This window comes from Peromyscus maniculatus, chromosome 19 (genome assembly GCF_049852395.1).
Source record: "Peromyscus maniculatus bairdii isolate BWxNUB_F1_BW_parent chromosome 19, HU_Pman_BW_mat_3.1, whole genome shotgun sequence".
Classification (NCBI taxonomy): Eukaryota; Metazoa; Chordata; class Mammalia; order Rodentia; family Cricetidae; genus Peromyscus; species Peromyscus maniculatus.
The window spans coordinates 720,513-744,240 of NC_134870.1; the positions used below are offsets into that span (position 1 = coordinate 720,513).

The 23,728-nt window shown below is 38.0% G+C and overlaps 1 protein-coding gene and 1 pseudogene across 8 annotated transcripts in view; one reads left to right on the forward strand and one right to left on the reverse strand.

Annotated features, from left to right (window-relative positions):
* Usp14 (ubiquitin specific peptidase 14) overlaps nt 1-23,728 on the reverse strand; it is a 37,363-nt gene that overhangs the window by 2,336 nt on the left and 11,299 nt on the right. For 5 of the 8 annotated variants that reach the window (XM_006994201.4, XM_006994202.4, XM_076554710.1 and 2 more), the window contains exons 4-14: nt 21,181-21,285; nt 19,961-20,064; nt 14,029-14,087; nt 12,232-12,362; nt 9,785-9,865; nt 9,365-9,447; nt 8,241-8,355; nt 4,533-4,598; nt 3,925-4,017; nt 2,448-2,576; nt 34-94 (exon numbers count right to left, since the gene is read on the reverse strand). In XM_006994201.4, the coding sequence (XP_006994263.1) occupies nt 34-94; nt 2,448-2,576; nt 3,925-4,017; nt 4,533-4,598; nt 8,241-8,355; nt 9,365-9,447; nt 9,785-9,865; nt 12,232-12,362; nt 14,029-14,087; nt 19,961-20,064; nt 21,181-21,285 (1,027 nt within the window). The remainder of the gene's footprint in view (nt 1-33; nt 95-2,447; nt 2,577-3,924; nt 4,018-4,532; nt 4,599-8,240; nt 8,356-9,364; nt 9,448-9,784; nt 9,866-12,231; nt 12,363-14,028; nt 14,088-19,960; nt 20,065-21,180; nt 21,286-23,728) is intronic. The other 3 variants (XM_015987710.3, XM_076554711.1, XM_076554712.1) reach the window with 1 other exon arrangement.
* LOC102908624 (large ribosomal subunit protein uL6 pseudogene) lies at nt 21,851-22,530 on the forward strand (annotated as a pseudogene).

Below are 23,728 nucleotides of genomic sequence, written 5' to 3' on the forward strand. Positions count from 1 at the left end.
AACCACAACAAAAGAAATGAAACATCTACTTACCATCAGCAAATGAAAAGGGTTCATACTTAACCTCTTTTGGGGGACTATTCTTCTTGTCATTCTAAGAGGAAAAAAAATATAATTTTAAGTTGTGATATTCGAAATGAATACATATTCTTGTTAGTACTTAATGATATAAATATTTACACAAGTATTTATATCTACAAATCACTGAAACAACAGTCTGCCTTGTAAATTCTTTAATGATAAACTAAACTTATAAAAACTGCAAAGCCAAAGGCTTTAATAATACACAATATTGTAACATGTTCCCTGGATATACTGCTAATGTTAAGCCACTAACTAAAATTTTAACATACCCAAAAATCTAGTGGTATGTCTGTGAACCTCCAGGGGCTATCTCAAAACAAACAAACCACAAACCCCAAGTCAAGTTTCTGCAACTGAGCCACTCTTCCATTTCAGCTAAAATGAACAAAGGCCTACACTAAAAGTAGTATGATTAACTACATGGACAAGAGACTTTAGTAGGAACTCACTGCCTCAACTCATCTTACTAGCAGGGAAAAATTAAACAGGTCTCAAATAAAAATAACAGAAAACAGGAAATTCAACAAAACAGGGCCAGTCTTTGAAACAATAAAACAAACCTCAAGAAGAAAAGATATATATAACAGCTAATAAAAGATCACCAGGAACAATTACACAGACAAATATGACCTGCTAAATGAAATTAATCAATATTGTGAAAACACAAACAGAATATGAAATAGATCACTTGAGTAATCCTCTACCTGTCCTGTAGATTCAGGAAACTAAGTTAAACCTTTGAAAACTTGAAGTCTCCAGACATTGGTTATTTCCACAATCAAATAGAAAACAATTGTACACAGTCTGAACAATAACAGAAAAAACAAAAAAAGCTTCAGGATGTAAGATCAATATACCAAGATAGTGATGCTATTTGCAGAAAGAAGCATTAAAAAGATCACAGTTGGAGATCACAAATCCGATCCTTATAGGGACATGTCAGTAGTTATGACATTGTGGCACATGCCTGTAATCCCAGCACTTTGGAGGTCTAGAGGCAGAAAGCTCAGGAGTTCAGGCTAGTCTCAACTATCTAGCAAATTCATGGCCAGCCTGGGCCCCAAGAATCCCTGTCTTAGGGAACAAAAACAAACACAGTATGGCCAAAGAACAGATATGCAAACCAATGGAATAAAATTAAAGACTCCAGAAACATATTCTTATCTATGGTCAATCAATTATCACTAAATTGGCAAATACTAGGTTTGCTTTTTTTTAAGATGCTAGAGTCATATCCGAAAGAATGAATGTGAACATCTTATCACCTAGAAGTTAAACCAGAATGAATCAAATATCAAAATGAACAAACTATAAAACTCTTCAACTTTTTCTCTGCATTAGGATGAAAAGATAAAACTACCGACTTTTGAGAAAAAGACTTGCAATCTGCATAGCTAGGAATTACAATCTACAACAGAGTAATAGCTAGTTCAGCAGAAGACACACATATGACAACCAAAACATGAAAAACAGTCAACATCATTAAAACTTGGGAAATGCATAAGAAAAGACCAGGCAGCACCACAAACCTATCCATCGGCTTGAATGAAAACTAGTGACAACAGCGAATGCTGGTCAAAAAGTGGGCCAATCACACATTGATTGCTGACAGGAATGTGAAGTAGGAAGCATATGAGGCTTTCTTGAAAAACTGAACATGCAACCACCATGCAACACAGCAATTATACTTTTGGACATTCGTTCTTGGAAAATGAAACTCCTGCTTACACTACTATCTGCAAACGAACATTTTTACTAGCTTTATTCATAATAGACAAAACTGAAAATGATGTAAGTATCCTATAAAAAAAGAATGGTTAAACAAACAACAGAATACCCACACAAGGAAATACTACTGGGTGGTAAAAACATGCCTACTGACATACACAGGCTGGATGACTTCTGGCGAATCATGAATGAGGAATCAATTCAAAAAGTTTATGCCTAACAAATGGGAGCTTAACTTCATTTAGTAACTTTCTTGAAATTACAAAAGCATTGAAACATGATGGAGGATGAGACTAAAGTGGCAATTCTATACCTCCAATTCTATTATAGAGAGGATTAAAATACTTCAAGGAAAATCATCACACGTGGAAAATGCAGACTTCATGTGAAATGTTCACATGCTGTAGACTCTAGAACAAAGATAACCAAGGGCCTGCTTTCCACAGCAGAGCCCCTGCTTCTTGCACTACATCAGTGCATCTACAGGTGGTGATGGGCCAGCCTCAAGACATGCAAGATGTAGACACCTCCTAACTGACATGCAGGCTGACCATTTTCATAACAGTAACTGCTACTGCTACGTACTAAATGAAGACTGAAATGGCAGTAGTAAAAATACAGCAAAAGGAACCTACTGCATTTGGTTGCTGATTCACTTTTTTATCTTCTAGATCCTTGAATTTTGACCGAAAAGAGACCATTTTCTCTTGAAGTTCTGGTGTGCAGAGTTCATACACATCTAACATAAGAGGAAATTTAACATCCTATAACAAAAAGAAAACAAGCTCAAAAGGACAATTATTTACAATATATATAACACTTTCAAAGTAATACTTTCATAATTCAAGTAAAAGTTGAAAATGAAATCTGTGACATCACAGTAGAGGACTGAAGCTGAAGAAAACGCTTTAGACTTATTCTCAAAGGTGACCTGCACTAAGTGGGCTCTGTGCTTACAGAAAGAACCCACGAAACTGGGAATGAATAGTGGTGTAGGGTTGGGGGGAAATGGAGGGAAAGGAGTGAGGGGTGGATTTGACCAAAACAAATTATATGCATGTATGAAATTCTCAAACACTTAAAATTAAAGAATGATCTAACTGTAACTTTTATACGACTGTATGAAACTGTAACGACTTTTCGAGATCTTTTTCCATTAAATAATCAAGTCTATACACATGACCACAGAAGCCACAGTTGTGTAACAGAGCAGTGATGCAGAAATAGTAGGTGAGATGCTATGCAAGTAATGGATCCCAATGTGGTGTTTCAACTGGTCAGTGCTTTGCTGTGAAACACAATTTTATATAGAAACAATACTGAAACATTAAAAGAACATATTAAAATAGTTACAGTAAATTCTAGTAGAGACCCAAGCTACATTTAACCTTCACCTACAATTCCATCAGAAAATGTTATGAACTTCAGCTCCAGAGGCTAGATTCATTCATGGAACTCTTCCAAGGAATTCTGTACACACAGTTGGACCCAGTTCAACACAGTTCAAGGGATTACAGCTGAAGCTCTGTGGTGCTTAAATGCAATGCAGTGTACTTACTGCTTCTGTCCTCATTTCTAACAAATCCCCTCAAATCTGATCTATGAAGGATCCAATTTAAGGCAGTATTTCTGGGGTATGCAAGAAATAATACAATTATCTGTGAATCCTTTAAAAAATATAAAATGCTGGCTCCAAGACTTAGAAGATGTTTGAGGCTGGAGAAAGAAGCCAGGCAAGTGTAAAACAAAAAGAATAATACATAATTCTAATAAACATTGTGCACTAAGTATCACCTGCCTAATATTAATCACCCATAACCATCTCAAAACTATTCTTTTTGGGTTTTTTTTGTTTTTTGTTTTTGTTTTTTTTTTTAAGACAAGGTTTCTCTGTGTATCTCTGGCTGTCCTAGAACTCACTCTATAGAGCATAATGGCCAGGAACTCAGAGATCCTTCTGCCTCTGCTTCCCAAGTGCTTAAGGGAATTAAAAGCGTGTGCCACCACTGCCCAGCTGAAAGCTATTTTTAATAGGATAAATAAATCTACTATGGATTAGGAATTGCCTTCAAAGGATTGTATTTAATATACAGATTAAAATTCATTACTAACCTTAAGAACTTTGGCGTTCACAGATTCTTTCTCTTTATAAAAAAATCGAACCATCTGGATAGTTAAGTAAGCAGGCAGCCGGCTGATCTTAGACTAAGGAGAGAAATGGAAAGAAATCCTTTATATCTAAGGCCAAGAGAGTTGTTTTTTTTTTTTGGGGGGGGGGCGGGTGGTAAAAACAAAGATTAGATAAAATTAACTGGAACCCTTTCTCTTTTCTGCATGTGTGTAGTGTAAATGAGAATCTGAATGTGTATTTGTGTGTGTGTTTACAAGTGTCTACGTAGGCACATGTATGTGTAATTGCACATGTGTGACTGTGCACGTAGAGGACTAAAGTTGACAGCAGGTGTCTTTCTCAATCACCTTTTATATCTCTTGGTGAACCTTGAACTCACTGTCCTGACTAGTCCAACCAGCCAGCTCCACCTGCAACACCCTGGGATTAGAAGGACAAAGCCAAGCCTACCCAGCTTTTACATGAGTTATGAGGTTCCAAACTCCAATTCTCAGGCTTGCACAGCAAGCAGTTCTCCTGCTGAGTCACCTCTCTGCCCCTGAACCCTTTCAATGAAATGAATTCAATTTCAAAAGGAAATATAACTTACAGATTTGATGTACAAAGCATTTCTCTGCAGTGTTGGAGATTGTTTAGTAATTTCTTCCTGAAGTCGCTTAAAATAGACATTACAGACAACCAAACATCAGATTTAAAAACTATTTACTACAACACAGAATCATACATCTAATTTTTAAAAACAGCACTATTTAATTCATAATAATACATCAGTGGATTTATCCCAGTGAAAAACAGAATAAACATGACACTGTTTTATTTTTAAGATTTTGCTCAATATTTATTTATTATAAGCAATCATATAATATATACTATTAAGAATTCCTCCCACCAGGCAGTGGTGGTGCACACCTTTAATCCCAGAACTCAGGAGGCAAAGGCAGGCAAATCTCTCTCTGAGTTTGAAGCCAGCCAGAGCTATTAAACAGAGAAACCCTGTCTTTGGGGGGGGGGGGGGGAGAGACACACTACACAAACTAACCAAAAAGAATTCCTCTGAGCCGGGCGGTGGTGGCGCACGCCTTTAATCCCAGCACTCTGGAGGCAGAGCCAGGCGGATCTCTGTGAGTTCGAGGCCAGCCTGGACTACCAAGTGAGTCCCAGGAAAGGCTCAAAGCTACACAGAGAAACCCTGTCTTGAAAAACCAAAAAAAAAAAAAAAAAAAAAAAAAAGAATTCCTCTGAATACAATGTTGTTGCTCAAAGTCAGAGAAAGTAAATTATTATTTTATTAAATAATAAAGCCTTCTGTCACCCTGTATCTATGAATACTCAGAATACTCACACTAGAAATTAAGAGAATGTAGGAAACCCTTGTTCTTCGTGCATTATATATAAAAGCCTGCCAGCATCAATTAGGTTAATTTTAAATCTAACAAGAATTAACAAAGAAAACTTGTTAATAATCTAAGGCAGTGGTCCTCAACCTATGGATCGCAACCTCTTTGGGGATGTTAAATGACCCTTACACAGGGATCAGACATCAGATATCCTACATATAGATATTTACATTACAATTCATAACAGTAGCAAAATTACAGTTATGAAGTAACAACAAAAATAATTTTATGGGGATGGAGAGATGGCTCAGCGGTTAAGAGCACCGACTGCTCTTCCAGAGGTCCTGAGTTCAATTCCCAGCACCCACATGGTGGCTCACAACCATCTGTAATGAGATCTGGTGCCCTCTTCTGTATACATAATAAATAAATAAATCTTTAAAAATAAAAATAAAAAAATAATTTTATGGCTGGGGTCTCCACAATGTGAGGAGCTGTATTAAAGGGTCATGGCATTAGGAAGGTTAAGAACCACTGCACTAAGTGTGAGAAAATCTTTAGCTACAATTTATCTCCTCTGGCCACATTTGTTAAAATCTCGGGAGATAGAGGCAGGTATACAGAGTGAGATCCAGGATAAGCACCAAAACTACACAGAGAAACCCTGTCTCGAAAAAACAAAACAACAACAACAAAAAGACACAAGTTAATGCATGCTGAAAACTTGGAAAACAATCTGGCCAAGAGTTCATATGTTGGGCTGGAGAGATGGCTCAGTGGTTAAGAGCACTGACTGCTCTTCCAGAGGATCTGGGTTCAAGTCCCAGCACCCACACTGCAGCTCACAACTGTCTGTAACTCCAAGATCTGACACCCTCACACAGTCTATATATACACAGCAAAACACCAATGCAAATAAAATAAATAAGTTTAAAAAAGAATTCATATGTAATAAAGATTATTATTATCAATGTGCTATCTATTTATCTATATATACATATATAACTTAGCAACACTGAACAAATATGAACTAAAAAAACTTATTGTTTATAATATATTATCTTAAATTGTGTAATTTAAATCTGGTTTTTAAAAAAATTACCAATCACATTATAAAAGGAATCACTGTGGAGCTTTAACACATAATTACGCAAAGGTGAAACAAAGTAAAATGATTTAAAATCCAAACAAAGAGCCGGGGGTGAGGGGTGGCCCTCCACCATTTGGGAGGTAGAGGCAGGTGAATCTCTGTGAGTTCGAGTCCAGCCTGGTCTACAGAGCAAGTTCTAGGATAGCCAGGGCTACACAGAGAAACCCTGTCTCAAAAAAGGGGAGCAAAAAAGAAAAAAAAAAAAAAAAGAAAGAAAAGAAAAAGATCCAAACAAATGATGATGATAAAAATCTTTAAAATTATAAAGGAAAAAAGAAAAAAAAATCTACCCAATTCAGAAATATTCAAGAAAAATTCAAGAAAGTATAGCTGGAAGTAGGTGTGCTGGTGGACAGTAATCCCAGCAACATGGAGGCTGAGCCAAGAGGTCTGCAAGTTCCTGAGCTACATAGTGTGTACACATGTGTACGTGTACGTATATGCACACGTACACGTACACGTACGTACACGTACACACACACACACACACACACACACACACACACACACACACACTTGTGTCAAAGTATTCATCAGCAAGTTATACTTAACATAATACAATGCTATCAAGTTGTCATCCAGGACTCTGATGTACACCTTTGCAAATATTTTACAAAATTAAGAAAACTGCCTGCAGAATCCCTCCCTGACAAAGCATTTAATTCTAACTCCAATTAACATTCACATTTCATTTTTTATGCCATCTAAATTGTATTCAATAATTTATGAAACTATGTTAAAAATGCTTTATTAGTTAAAAGACCAACTGAAGTGCAACTTTCAAATACACAGGTAATTCTTGATATTCAGAGCAGCTGTGTTTTATTGATGACACCATAAGCACTGAATTAATAAATACCAAACCATGTTCCTAGGAGAAATATTAGGTAGGTTCCTGCAAACTTCTGGTCACCTTTCCATCAAACAATCAACAGATAATTATTCCATTTAAAGACATCTTACTTCACCTACAGTGCTGAACCTATAACCAATAGCACACTAGCTCACTCTCAGGTCAATCCTAGTACATGTATTTTCCTCATAAAGCACAATACAGCATCCTTCTACTTAGGAATGCTGTATGCGTGGGGATAATTCTAAACACAAAAATTACCAACAAACACACAAACATAAAGAAGCATGATGGTAACAAAGGACGAGTATATGGTGTGTAAACTAAACAAGAAGGCAGAGCAATTCATGTAGGACTGCATGGTCTTCAACTCAAAACCTGTGCTACTGCATTAGGGAAACAGCCGTCAATACTGTTCCTGCCATACAAACTTGAGGACCCACGCTGGATCTTTAGAACCTGTATTAAAAAGCCAGGGATGGTAGCACACTTATGACTCCAGTGCTGGGGAGGAAGATAGATAGACAGACCCCTGTGTCTTGCTGTCCAGTTAGCCAAGTCAATGACTGTCATTTGTTTTTTGAGACAAGGTTTCTCTGTGTAGCTCTGGCTATCCTGGAAGTTGGTTTATAGACCAGGCTGGCCTTGAACTCACAGAAATCCACCTGCCTCTGCCTCCTGAGTGCTAGAATTAAAGGTGTGCACCACCAACATTCACCAATCAGTGACTGTCTTAAAGGCAAAGTGGGCATTGCCTGAGGAGGAACACCTCAGAAGGTTGCCCTCTGACCTCCACACACATACCACAAAATCCCACAACCTGTGCATGCACAACTCCTCTGCAGATAACCAGCAAAGCACAGTAGGGAACACCTTTGAGTTTACAAACAAATTTTAGCCAACAGGCTTGTTCACAAATAAAGAACCCACAAAGAGGCTCAGCCATGATTTCCTTACCAATTTAAGCCCTGTGAAAAGATATTTAACTTCCTGGTTGATGAAACAACTAAGTTGAAGTTGATTTTCCTTTCCTTTGGTGACCTCTTCTTCTTCAGATTCTGTACATTTCATGCTTTGCAAATTAAGGAATGGCAACAGATATTCAATTTGTTAATTAATTTTGAAAAGATAAATTATCCTAGAATTATTAATAGTAATTTGTTGGTTTATTTTAATCATTAGTCTCCCAATAAAGATTCACTGCAACATGCTTTGCCTACCAACAACTTTATCAACAAAAATGAGTATGTGTTGAAGAAAGCACAAGATATAAGTTGTCATGGGGCTGGAGAGATGGCTCAGAGGTTAAGAGTACCAACTGCTCTTCCAGAGGTCTTGAGTTTAATTCCCAGCACCCACATGGTGGCTCACAACCATCTGTAATGAGATCTGGTGCCCTCTTCTGTATACATAATAAATAAATAAATCTTTAAAAAAAAAAAAAAGTTGTCATTATGATAAGTATCTTAATGATCCAAAGATGAGCAAAAGATGTTCTCCAGATTTCTACCTATAACTCAGAAAACAAGTTCCTTGAATTCATGTACATTATTAATACACTAATTTCATGTAAGCGAAACTTCTCTATGAGATAAATTAATCAGACACACTTAAGGTGTTATTAAGAAAAAATAATGGGGGCTGGAGAGATGGCTCAGTGGTTAAAATCATGTACTGCTCTTCCAGAGGACCTGAATTTAATTCCCATCCCCCATGTCAGGTGCCCACAACCACCTGTAACTACAGCTTCAGGGAATACGATACCAATGGCCTTCTTAAACACCTCCACCCACTACATATCCCCAAACACACATATACACATAATTAAAAAGTAAATAAATATTTAAGAAAAAAATAATGAATATCATTAAGGTATATACATATACATTTATCTAAAATTCAAAATCACTGAATGACTATTTTATAAACTCCTAATTCACATTACTGTAAATATTTTGGCACAGAATCCTGATGAATTTTTCTACTCTCCAATGACAATCAGCCAACTCTGCTCTTATTGACAATTTACTTCTTATAAATTATGAATACAGTCTAGACAAATCTTGGCTCATTAAGGATACGTAGTTTCAAACTCAACACCAAAAAACTGATCAATTAAGCTTTTCTTTTTAGAAGGTGTCACTGCTGATGCAGAAGAATCTGTCTGCAAAATTAAAAAGAAAATTCTAGTTTTACTTTTTGTAGATTTCAACACAATCCAGTTTACTAATACATACTTAAGATTTTTTTAAGTGCAGGCCTTCTCTGTATTTCATCCTATGATTCAAAACCATTACCAAAAGATTAAACATGTTCAAAAATATCAATAGGTTTTGTTTACAAATAAACTAAAATGAAAGTCCTCAAATTCTAAGTACAGGCTAAGCATCTCAACTATTCCAGCAGTTATCTACCTGTTAAGATGTGGGAAAGTCAAAAAGAAAATCAAAATAAAACACAAAGTGGCATAATGAATTTGATCATAAACACATCTCGCTCACCTCTTTAACCGAATCGTCCTCTATGGCTTCTAGTTTCTGCTGCAGTACACGCATCATTTGTATCCAGCACTCGTTAGCATCCTGTGATGTAAAATGAAACACTTTTGTCCTGGCTGTGACAGTGTTTAGTCTATAGAATTCTTTCAAACTAATTATTGTTTCCTTAAGGAAGAAAGGTATTTTCTCCTTTAGAAACACTCAAGCAGAGCTGGGCATGATGCTGCACACCTACAATCCCACACTTGGGAAGCAGAGGCAGGAGCACTGTCACAGATTCAAGGCTGCCTGATCTACACAATTCCAGACCAGTCGGGGTTACACAGCTAACCCCTGTCTCAAAAGAAAGAAAACTTGTTAACTGGACATCTTATTCACAGCACTCAGAAGGTCAAGGCAGAAGGATGGCCATCAATTTTGGGCCAGGCTAGGCTACGTAGCAAGACTGTCTCAACCCCCACCCCACCCCACCTACACACACAGAGACTGGTAAGATAGCCCAACAGCTAAGGCAAATTCACCTGCCGCCAAACCTAATAACCTGAGTTTGCTCCTTGAAACTCTCACAGTTTTAGGAGAAAACTTAGCCCTGACCTCTGAACATGGTCCTTTAACCTCCACATGTGCAACAATGCCATACATACCTCAAACCCACATACATCCATACATTTCACACAAAACGAACAGAAATTCTAAAATTCTAAATTCTAAAATTGTTTAATTAAATTCTAAAATTGTTTAAACACGTATTTACTAGTGTAAGTGTTCCTGAGTATATGTATATGCACCACACATGAGTAGGTGCCACAAAGACGTTAAAGAGGGTGATTCTTGGAACTGGAATTATAGACAATTGGGAGCCACCTAATCTGAGTGCTAAGAACTGAACCTGGGTCCTCTGCAAGAACAACAAACAGTCTTAACCACTGAGCCACACCTTCAATCCCTTGTTTTTCTAATCATGCATAAAAATAACTACTTTAACAAACTGATGTAAGAGCTTTCAAAAAGTAAAGAATTTCAGAAAATTCATCCAGCAGATTTTATGCTAACTGAGCTACACTAGTGCAGATTTCAAAATTTTAGTGAAAAAATTAGAAAAGGTTCCAATAGTGAATACATATACATAAGAATACCAAGTCCCATGTAGGGGATGGACCTAGAGAAAGCCAGGTGAGAGCTGAAAAAGATTTGGGGGAGGGAGCCACAGAGTGATGAGACCTAAAAGAACCAGCCATGCCATAAATGACAACCAAGGACAAGAGCAAAAACACTGCACAAAGAAGGCACTCATATTCAAGCAAGAGCAAGGAGCCACGAAGCTGGAGAAAGGTGAGCAAGCAAAGGACATGATAAAACCAGAGGCAGCAGGGTTTAGACTGGAGCATAAAACTACTCTAAGTTACCAACAAGAACCAACAGAGTGCCATTCTTTAATATTCACCTTTTTGCTTTGTGTGTACATGTGCATGTGTGAGTGTATGCCACACAGTGAGTTCCTACAGAGAGCACAAGAGCATGTTCCCCTGTGGTTGTAGTTGAGACAGTTGTGAGCTACCCAACGTGGATGCTGGGAAGAGAACTTGGGTCTTCTGGAAAGCAACAAATGCTCATCAATTTTTTAAAAAATGGGATACAAGGAGAGTCATCTTTCCAGCCTCAAAGCCCACTTATTTTTAATTTATCTATTTTGGGAGCTAAAGATCAAACCCAGAGCTTCATTTATGCTAAGGCAGTGCTTAATCGTTAACTCTACCCCTCCCCTTATTTGAATTTTTAAAAGAACACCAGAGCCTGTGTGACAAAACATACATGGATTAAAAACATCAAGATCGAGGAGGTGGGAATGGAGGGTGGGCTGGGGGTAAGGGGAGGGGGTGGGAGGGGGGAGAATAGGGGAACCCATGGCTGATATGTAGAACTGAATGGTATTGTAAAATAAAATATATATATATATATATATATATATATAAATCAAGATCAGCTAAGATTATAGCCACAACTATGAGCAAGAGATAATGATGTGAACAAGAGCAGACTAATCCCTGTGTTTCTAAGTGTATTTCAATTACTATACTGAGTGCAGAAAACCTAAGTTCTGGGTCAGAGAGATGGAAAAGTGGGGAAAGTACTTGCTGTCCAAGCATTAAGGACCCGAGTTTGAATTCCCAGAACCCATGTCAAAGTCAGATGTGCAGCTTGAGCCTTTGTAATCCTAGTTCCTTCCAGTAGAGAGGAGAATCCCCAGAAGCCTGTAGGCTAGCTAGCCTGGAGTCCATGCAGACAAGAGTGCCCATCTTAAGGCAAAGATCAATACAGAGGTTGTCCTCTGACCACCAAATACACACTGTAACATGTGTGCACCCACATTTACACACGCACGCACGCACGCACGCAAAGATAATCTAAGTTTTTCATTTACAAAATAAGAGAAACCTGTCCCTGATTACCTGCTGAAGATACTGTCCTTGTTCACCCTTCTCCGCAAACTGTGGGAAAGCCATGTGCAAGAACTGCAGGAGAATAATAGGTGGTATACTAGAAGAAGTTTTATCCATGGAATCAAACAAATCTCTAAGGGCTTAAAAAGAAAACAAATAGAGATTTAGGAAAACAGTAACTTATTTAATATATAGTTGTTTTGTAGTGATGAAAATGTTCTGAAATTATACAACACAATGAACAATGATGGACACATTTCAAATGGGTGACTGTATGACATGACTTACATTTAAATAAAACTTATGAGGAAAAATAGCACAGCTATAAAACCTTATCTAATCCAATTACTTATGAGATGACTCATTTCTAGTCAGGCATGGTGGTATGCACCTATCATCCCATTTCTCAAGAAGGTATAGTAATGAGATCTTGAGTTCAAGACCAACTTGGACTACATGGTGACATCCTGTCTAAATAATAAAGTGGGAGCTATTCATTAATTGCAATTTCAAATTCTTCTCCCATAGTAAAGAAGCACATGATATCTGGCCTTTAGAGAGTATCAAATAGCTTAGAGTAGGGGACACACTTAGCTTACATGAGGCCCTAGGTTCAATCCTTAGCACCACAAATAGTAATTTAGATTTATTCTCATAAATATTTATTAACATCAACTAAGTTTTTTTTTTTTAATAACAATCACATCAACACTACTAAAACTTATTTCTGTCGCTTCCTAATGTTATTCTCAGAGATTTAACTAATAGAACCTGCAAACAAAATTACAACACAAAAAAATCAAAAGGTCTGACCTGGGGAAATGACCCAGTCAATAAAGTTTGTACCATAAAAGCATAAGAGCCTGAGTTCAACTCCCAGAACCCAATAAAAAAGCTGGAGACACTGGTATACACTTGTTATTCCAACACTAGGGAGGTGGGAACAGGTAGATCCCTGGGTTCAATGACCACCAAGACCTAATTGGCAAGCTCTAGGCCAATGAAATGGCCTTGTCCCAAACAAAAAGATAGATGGCTCCTGAAGAACAACACCTGAGGTTGACCCCTGGGGCTAGACATGTACTACTAATACACAACACACAAAAATGCAACTACATGAACATACACCAAACAAAGAAAAACCCGGAAGGTTATTTTACTTCTTTTAAAGACAAGGTCTTTCTATTGCTTATACTCCAGGTTACCCTTGGCCTTGCAATCTTCCTACCTCGGACTGCACCATACTGGAATTATAGACATGTACTACCATGCCTAGCTCCACTTCAAAAGTTTATTTTTTAAAAAAAAATACATCATTGGTTTGTAATCTGGATACATTTTAAATTATTTAATGCAAGGGTAAAGATACTCCATATGAATGAAGTGACCAAAAAAAAAAAAAAAAAAAAAAATGTTGCTCTTTGTTTGTTCATTTGTTTTGTGACATGGTCTCTTTATATAGCCCTAGCTATCCTGGAATCTACAAAGATCCACCTGCCTCTGCCTCCTAAATACTGGGATTAAAGGCTTAGGGCACCAGGCCTACCACCCCCACCCTTTTTTTTTTTTTTTTTAAATAAAAGATGTACTATGGCTTTACCTGGAGAGATGGTTCAAGAAGTAAAGGTACCTACTGCCTAACAAATAAATGTTAATTCAATTCCCCTAGGACCCACATAGTCCAAGGAGAGAACCCACTTGCAAAAGTTGTTCCTCTGACCTCTACATGTACACATACCCACATACCTATATACATATAAATAACATTGATTGAATAGGACAGCCCCTCCCAGTATACATACTGACCTGCAGTAATATACTGTGCTGAAGCCATTTCCCCTGAAGCTCTCAAGGCACCTGCATACCTAGGAACATTAAGTATCACAACACAATTAAATTCATCCTGAAATTTAAATGAGAGGAAATTAGTTAAAAGAACTTATTAAGATACTCTTGAATTCAAATTTCTCAGAGTATTTTTTCCTGGACCTTAAAAAGCTACTTAAATTTAAAAGCTTTTTTTTTTTTTTTTTTTTTTTGCTTGGAGTAAAAGCCATATACCTACTTTCAGCATTAATTCATCTAATATGAAACAGTCACTGGGAGATCAAGGTTCCAGTAGAGTTTCTACTTTCCCTTTAGCTTTATGATGCTCAGTTCATTTACAACAGCACAGAACATGAAGCACCCAAATGATGCTCACACATTACCTCATTATAAAGAATCTCAATTTCCATTCATGACAAATTCTCTATGGTAAAACATGGCATTCCTACAACACATCCAACAGAATAACTAATAAGAGACCAACCAGAACAACAAGTATGATCAACCTTGGCAAATCTCAACATTAGGTTGAGTAAAAAACTAAACTAAAAAAGGAAAGCCTGCATGATCCATTTGTATTCCAGAACTGCAAAGTATCATGAAATCTGAAGTCAATGGATATACTTGGAGTGAATGAGGATTATTAACTGGCGAAAAAGTATAAAACTTCTGGAATATGAAATGTTCTAGTTTGGAAGGAAAAATAGATTACAGAGTATTCACATCTCTCAAAAACAATCAAATCCAACAAGGAAAAAAATAAACAATCAAATCAAACATATATGGAATGTATCCCTGTAGATGTAAAGTATGTCTTCATTTAAAAACATAAAAGCAGAGATGGCTCAGTGGTTAAGAGCAGGTACTGCCTGCTCTTCCAGAGAACCCGAGTTCAGTTTCCAGTATCCACATCAGCAGGCTCACAACCATCTGTAACTCCAGTTCCAGTCAGATCCAATTCCCCTGGCCTTTGTGGACACCTGTGCTCACGTGTGTGTACACCTACACACAGACACATAATTAAAAATAGTAAAAACAGCCGGGCAACAGTGGCTCACGCCTTTAATCCCAGCACTTGGGAGGCAGAGGCAGGTGGATCTCTGTGAATTCGAGGCCAGCCTGGTCTACAGAGCGAGATCCAGGACAGCCGGGGATATACAGAGAGAAACCCTGTCTCGAGAAACAGAAAAGCCAAAAAAAAAAAAAAAAAAAAAAAAAAAAATTAAAAACATAAAAGCACTTTGCTTACTTAAATAGGATGAAAGAGGGCACAGGAAAGATATTAAATTACCTCCAACTCAAGGGCTTTGCTTTCCTGTCATCTGTTTCTAACTTTCAAAACTATAGTTTTTTGGGATTTCCTTGTTGCTTTTTTGTTTGTTTTTTTTTTTAAAATTTATAGGGTCAAATGGAGTGGAGGGCAGGAAACATCTGTAGGACTACTTCAGATTCTCAAAGAAATCAAAGTAGGACCAATACACAAAACTTGAGAGCAGAGCACTGTTTGGAAGGTCATAATAAACAAGGAGTGAACCAGCCAGTGACAACAGATTAGGGGCACAATGAAGTCTGTCCCAATCCACAGCATACAACTTTTTAAAAGTAAAATGCAGATAAAAATATTAGAAACTTTAGAAAATTGATGTAAAGATTTTGGGCTGGAGAGATGGCTCAGTGGTTTAGAAGTCCTTTTGCAGAGGACCTAGGTTCAATTCCCAGCAGCCACATGGCAGCTCAAAATCATAACTCTAGTTTCGGGAAATCCAATGCCCTTTTCTGGCCTCCAAGGGAATCAGGAACACCTGTGGTGCAAACAGACATGCAGGCAAAACACTCATACAACATAAAATAATACTTTAAAAATTATAAATATCAGACCTGAAAGTTCTAATTTAGGCCAAGTGCCTGAGCACCACAGATTAGAAAAAATAAACTCTTAGATTCTAAGAAGACTTAGAAAAATAAAATAAAGAAGAAAACCAGTAACTATTAACATAAAAAGACCAGAAAGGCCTAGAAACCTTTGAGAAATAACTATTAACTACTGAAGAAACAATTTTGATCTAGGATATTTGCACCAAGAGAAATAGGTTTAAAAAAAAAAAGTAGTCTTTTGAAAAATTACAAAAAGCTTACTATGATTGTATCAGGTCATATTTCTAAGTAAAAATAAAAGTGAAAAAAGTACTAAAGAATAAAATATCTGCCAGTTTCAAGAACTGAATAATTTGAATGCTTCTATTCTCCTTAAAATCTTTCAATAAAGGCTCCCAATCGCCATCATACAAACAACTATTATTATTATTATTATGTGTGTGTGTGTGTGTGTGTGTGTGTGTGTGTGTGTGCGCGCGCGCACATGTACGCACATGCATGCCACAGCTGAGAGAGGACAACTGTCAGGCATCAGTTTTCTCCTTCCACATGTGGGTCCTGGGTATTGAGCTCAGGTCATACAGCAAGCATCTTTACCAACTGAGAAATCTCACTGGCCCCTATGGAATTTTTTTTTAAGGATTCATATATTTTATTTTATGTGCATGAGTGTTTTGTTTGCATATATGAATGTACATCACACACGGGTGTCGGACCCTCTTGAACTGGAGTTACAGACAGACAGCTATGAGTTGCCATGTGGGTGCTAGAAAGTGAATATAGATCTTCTGCAAGAGCAGTTAAATGCTCTTAATTGCTGAGCCATCTCTCTAGCCCCTACTATTTTTTAATTTATACTCACTGAGAAGAGATTTACAGACTAATTCATAGGTTCTCAAAACGTATGACTTTCATTCACTTGTGTGATGGAATATAAAAACAAAGTTTTCATTCTTTTTTAAAACTACCATTCAACTAGCATAGTTAAACCTACAGGTTAAGGGAACAAAATTAAAAATCCAGATATAACTGCTAAGACAACTGAAAGAGTCAGAACAGTTTGACAATGCTGGAAGAACTATATTATCTATATGCAAAAAAAGATGAAGTAAGACATCTACCTCCTACCATACATAAAAACTGATGGGAAAAATTCCTCAATGGGAAAAATTCCTCAATGAAAAATTTCTCTTCCCTAAAAAAGGAAATGTGGCCAAGAGTGGTAGTTCACACCTTTAAACCCAGTAGAGGTAGAGGCAGGTGGATTTCTGTAAGTTTCAAGACCAACCTGGTCTATATAATGAGTTCCAGGAAAGCCAGAGACCCTGTCTCAAACAAAACAAAACAAAACAAAAAACATAGTATAAATGTTTATAATGTTATAGTACACAGTTAATTTCTTTCTTTTTTTTTTTTTTTTTTTTTTTTTTTTTTGGTTTTTCGAGACAGGGTTTCTCTGCGTAGCATTGCGCCTTTCCTGGAGCTCACTTGGTAGCCCAGGCTGGCCTCGAACTCACAGAGATCCGCCTGGCTCTGCCTCCCGAGTGCTGGGATTAAAGGCGTGCGCCACCACCGCCCGGCTCACAGTTAATTTCTAACATAACACCAAAAGTATGAGATAAAATAAGAAATAAAATTCAACTACATTAAAATGTTTTTAAATGTGCTCTGTGTGCACTCATATGAGGATATGCCCTCACAGTGCCCATGTGAGGATCAGAGGACATTTGGGAGTTCACTCTCTCCTTCAAGTTTGCTGAGGAAGGGTCTCATAGCATACTCCAGCTAGATGGCTTGTAAGCTTCCAAGCAATTTGTCTGTCTCTGTACCTCCCATCTGGCCATAGGAGTGCTGGATTACAGACACATGCCACTGTTATCTGTCCATTTACATAGGTTCCAGCGACCAAACTCAGGTTATCAGGCTTGCATACCAACCATAGTCAGCCACTAAGCCTACATTACTACACCCTAGCTCCTACATTAAAGTATTTCTTAATGTGCTATAAACACACTACCCACAAAGTTAAACAATTCAGAATACAGAAAAAAAGTACTTGCAAATTATCTGGTAAGTCAATTTAGAATATATTTTTAAAACTACAACTGAATTTTTTTTTAAAGGGGCAAATAACTCAAAAACAGGCCAAGGATTTAAATAGATATTTTCAAAGCATATACAAATGTCCGATAAAGACCTGAAAAGATGCTCAACATCATTAGACATTAGAAACATAAATGAGAATATCAATCAGTCACCACTTCACACCTGTAGGATGCCTGCAATCAACTTCAGACTGTAACTGTACTGAACACAGGTGGAGAAATTAAGAGCCTTTTTCCACTGCTGGAAAATGATGCAGGCTCTTGGCAAAAAAATTTCATTTCTCAGCCGGGCATTGGTGGCACACACCTTTAATCCCAGCACTCGGGAGGTAGACCCAGGCGGATCTCTGCGAGTTCGAGGCCAGCCTGGTCTACAGAGTGAGATCTAGGACAGGCACCAAAACTACACAGAGAAACCCTGTCTCGAAAAACAAAACAAAAAAAGAGTATCACTTGTATCACTTCTTATTCCCCTGCTGCTTCTTATGTACAAATAAAGGTGATCGCCAGCTTCCTGCTTCTGCAACCGTGCCTGCCTGCTGCCATACCTTTCCCACCATTACACCACCATGGAGTATCCACCATTCCTTTGGAACTGTAAGCCAAAATAAACATGGCAGGGACAGTGCAAGCCTCACGGACAGCAGGGAAATGAGGGAAGAATGGAACTCAGGGTCAGCACTTTAGCAGGTGCTGGGTCAAAACGTCCAGAGCCTGACCTCGGGGTTTATTTTTCTTACACAATTAAGCACAGTAAAAATTTGGAAAAGGTTTCCAAGTGACAATTATCACAACAAAGCTTTACATATAGCTACATAGAAACTCTTTGCAAAGTAGCAAAGCCAATGTGACCTTTACAGTAAGAATAAGTTCTACTGGCTGATAAACAGAGCTCAGGGCCTAGGGAGGATCCGTGATAAGCATAAGGATACAGTCTATTGATGAAGCATGCAAAGTATATGGGATCTCTCATAAGGATGGGTTCCCTTCACTGAGAGACTAAGCTCAGAAAAGCCTAAACAAAGCTCAGGATACTGGGGGATTCAGGAAGGCTGGCTCACAGAATAGCAAAAAGATCACCAGGTTGTTAGACAACATCCATTGCAGCATTTCCTTCCTTTGAAGAAAATAGGTCTGCCTGTTTAACAAAGGTGGTTCCAATGCTTTAAGCTGCATCGTCTACATAAACCCTTTCTCTCTTCCTTAAGCAGCTAGTTTGGTCATCATATTTTATCACAGCATTAGGAAAGTAACACAATGTCCATACCAGCATTATTCCTAACAGTGGACACAATCCAAATGCCTACCAACAGAATGAATAAATAAAATTGTATATGTATACTATGAAACAGTAACAGAATAACACATATTCTGCATGAATGAACCTTTGAAATTATTATGCAAAATGAATAAAGCCAACTGGAAGACCACATATTAATTATATGGTTATATGTATATGAAATGTGCCCAAATGGGCAAATTTATAAAGTAGAAAGTAAATTAATTGCTGAAGGTGAATGGAAAAATAAAAGTGACTACCAGTGGGTATACATGTCCTTTCTTCCTTCCTTCCTTCCTTCTTGCTTTCATTCATTCATTCATTTATTGGAGATAGGCCCAGAACTCATAATACAGACCAGGCTAGTCTTGAGCCCAGAGATCCACCTGCCTCTTCCTCCTTAATACTGGGATTAAAGGTGCGCACTACCATAACTGGCAACATTTCCTTTCTTAAGAGAAGGGAGGTTTCCAAAACTTAGTGCAGTAACAGTTGTACAATTACAATTCTGTGAAAAAAAACCATGAGTGCATTAAGAATGACCTGGTATAATAAGTATCCTAGTGAAGACGCTATGAAAGAAAGTAGTGCCACTCATCCAAAAGTGAACAACCTTTATCCAGAGACTTAAACCAGTTTTTTTCCATCTTACCTTTTAAGGGCATCTTTGAGTTCAGGCACAGAACGAATACACTGAACTGTAGCATTCATGTAACAAGTGTTACCAAGGTTTGTCAATCCACATGGTAACTCCATCTGATAAAAGGGGATGGAGTAGGATTAACACATTTATAAAAGGACATGGCATACATAAGTCACAAAAGTTCACACTGAGTCAAGAATCATTTACCATCCCTATCAATTAATATTCTAACTTCACACTAAAACAGTGTTCTTTCATTTCCCCTAACAGAAAATTTCTACTTGCATCATGCTGGCAACAATTCTGTTTTAATTCTCTTTTAAAAAACAGGAGCACAAGCCTATCAGTTCTACATCGTTTACAGGCTTGGCAAGAAAACAGGTAGGAAAACATGCAATAGAAAGACTTCAGAACAAACACACAAAAACAAACACACAAATGAGTTGGGCTTGGTAGTGCATGCCTGCAATCTCAATAGTCAAAAGAAAGGCATCATGAATCCAAGATTGTCTGGGCAACACAGTGAGTCTCAGTCTCAAAGATCCCTTCACTTCCAAAAGATGTATATAGTACTAGGTGTGTGTTTATTTTAATTTGACAAATCTTGACTATTTTCTATATTGATTTTGCATTGACTTTTGGAATACAAGCCAGGCCATAGCTCGGTGGGAGAGTGCTTGCTTTAGAATGCCCTTAGTTTGATCTTCAGTACCATTTAAAAAAAAAACAAAACTGTATTTAACATGGAAGATTTTAAGAATTTAAATATCTTATCATTTAAGCTTTTCTTTGATCCTGTTTTCTCGTTAGTAAATATTTCAACATTATATCAATTCATATTTGTATATTTGTGTGTGCATTACATAACACCTTCACCTGCAAAATAATTAGTCCTTAATATCTCATAGTTTTGAAGTGTAAAAGCGTAAGCCCTGAATTAGGAATGCTATATTTAATGCTAAATAGAAATTAAGCTTAAGTTAAAACCACTTATAATGAAGAAAAGCTATAATAATCAAAGTATACAATATCAAGGAACTCCTGAGTTTTATGATGACCTGTCTATAGGACAAATTTAAGCTCGTTTCAAAAATATTAAAATTCTGCTCATTGCTAACATACATCAATATTAATAATTAAATCAAACCCTTTAGATACTACTTTCTGGAAGACATCTTAATAACTGTCCTTCAAAAAGTAGTGACCCAACATAAAATCTGGTGTCTTACAGCAGTTGCTAACTGTTCTTCTGTCATGTCTTCTACGAAGACAGTTTTAGCTGAGGGTTCTTCTGGAAGAGCATCTGCTGACCCCATCATTAGTACAGTCATTCCCTGTTACAAAAGAGATAAGTTCATGAAAATACTTAAAAGCTGACAATGTTATGTTCATTAAAGGGAAACTCAAAAGAATTCAAACTACAGCATGGTTCTCCTAGCCAAAAAAGGGTCAATCTACACAAAACAGAGTCCTGGTGATAGCTGGAGGAGTGACTTTAAAAGGGCCTGTGTTTCTTTAATAAGATGAGCAAACCTATAACCTTAAGGTTATCTATGAGCTGGGCACCATTGCACAACCCTTAACCTCGGCACTTGGGAGGCCAAGGCATGGGTCCTCTGACTTCTTTTTTTTTTTTTTTAGTTTTTTCGAGACAGGGTTTCTCTGTGTAGCTTTGCGCCTTTCCTGGAACTCACTTGGTAGCCCAGGCTGGCCTCGAACTCACAAAGATCCGCCTGCCTCTGCCTCCCAAGTGCTGGGATTAAAGGCGTGCACCACCACCGCCCGGCGGGTCCTCTGACTTCTAATCCAGTCTGGTCTCCAGAGCAAGTTCCAGGAGAGCTGTAGTAACACAGTGAGATCCTGTCTCAAAACAACAATAAGCTCTCTTTGCCCATCTACTGCGAGAATGAAGACCATTCTCAGCAATCAGACGGTCGACATTCCAGAAAATGTGGACATCACTCTGAAGGGGCGCACGGTAATTGTGAAGGGTCCCCGAGGAACCCTCCGCAGGGACTTCAATCATATCAATGTAGAGCTGAGTCTCCTTGGGAAGAAGAAGAGGCTCCGGGTTGACAAATGGTGGGGTAACAGAAAGGAACTGGCCACTGTCCGCACCATCTGCAGTCACGTTCAGAACATGATCAAGAGTGTTACACTGGGCTTCTGCTACAAGATGAGGTCTGTGTATGCCCACTTCCCCATCAACGTCATTATTCAGGAGAATGGGTCTTTGGTTGAAATCTGAAATTTCTTGGGTGAAAAATACATCCACAGGGTTCAGATGAGGACAGGCATTGCTTGTTCTGTTTCTCGAGCCCAGAAGTATGAATTAATCTTTGAAGGGAATGATATTGAACTTGTTTCAAATTCAGCGGCTCTGATTCAGCAAGCCACGACAGTTAAAAACAAGAGTATCAGAAAGTTTTTGGATGGCATCTATGTGTCTGAAAAGGAACAGTGCAGCAGGCTGATGAGTAAGACCTCAGTTACCCTGCTCCAGAAACAAGATTCTTCATTTAAGTATGATTTGGGGTGTCTTTTGGGACAATAAAAGACTTGTATTAAAAAAAAAAAAACCCAATAAACCAATGACTGGTCCAACTTGAGGCCCACATCACGAGAGGGAACCCAGGCCTGACATTTCCTGGATGGCCAGGAACCAGAGGCTGGAGAGTCCATAGACCCAGGATAGAACCAAACATGAAAAAAGTGAATGATTCCTAATGATATTCTACTATATTCATAGATCAATCAATGCCTAGCCCAACTGTCATCAGAGGTTTCATCCAGCAACTGATGGGAGCAGATGCAAAGACCTAGAGCCAAAATTAGGTGGGGCTCAGGGAACACCAAGGAAGAAGGATTGTAAGAGCCAGACAGGTTGAGGACACCATAAGAACATAGTCCACAGAATCAAAGCAGGGATCATAGGGGCTCACAGAGACCGAAGTAACAATCAGGGAGCCTGTATGGGTCTAAGCTAGGTCCTCTATATATACCTTATGGTTGTGTAGCTTGGTGTTCTTGTGGAACTCCAAACAGTGGGAGTGCGGGTTGTCTCTGACTCTTTTGCTCGCTCTTGGTACCCTTTCCCTCCTACTAGGTTGCCTCATCCAAATTTGATATGAAGGTATGTGCCTAATCTTATTGTAACTTATTATGTCGTGTTCAGTTGATATGCCTGGGAGGCCTGCTCTTTTCTGAAGAGAAACAGAGGATGAGTGGATCTGGGGAATCTCCGTGGACTTTTTAATATGATACAATAGCAAAGCAATACTAAACCATCACTAATCAAACTGTTTCCAGCTGTTTCCTTTTTCCACTAAGGAAACAGGAAAGAGTATTAAGCTAGGCATGATGTCACACACCTATAGGTTCTAATCCTAAAGCTTGGGAGACAGAAATAGGATGATCTGCAAATCTACGGCATAGTAGGTCTTTTAAAGTTACCCCCTAGGACTGGGAAGATAAACAACTCACTAGGTAGAGAACTTGCCATGCAAGCATGAGGACCTAAGTTTGAATCACCAAACCCATGTTAAAACCAGACACAGTAGCACACATCGCTAATTCCAGTGTTCCTAGGCAAGAAAGGAGGGAGACACAAGAAAATTCCCAGAAGCTCAAGGGGCCAACTGGCCTGGCTTACACAGTAGCAAACAAAGAGACTGTCTCCAACACAGTGGAAGGCAAGGACTGATGCTCAATGTTCTCCTCACTCCCTGAAAATATACTCACTGAAACTAACATAAGAAAAAAACAAACAAAAAAAAA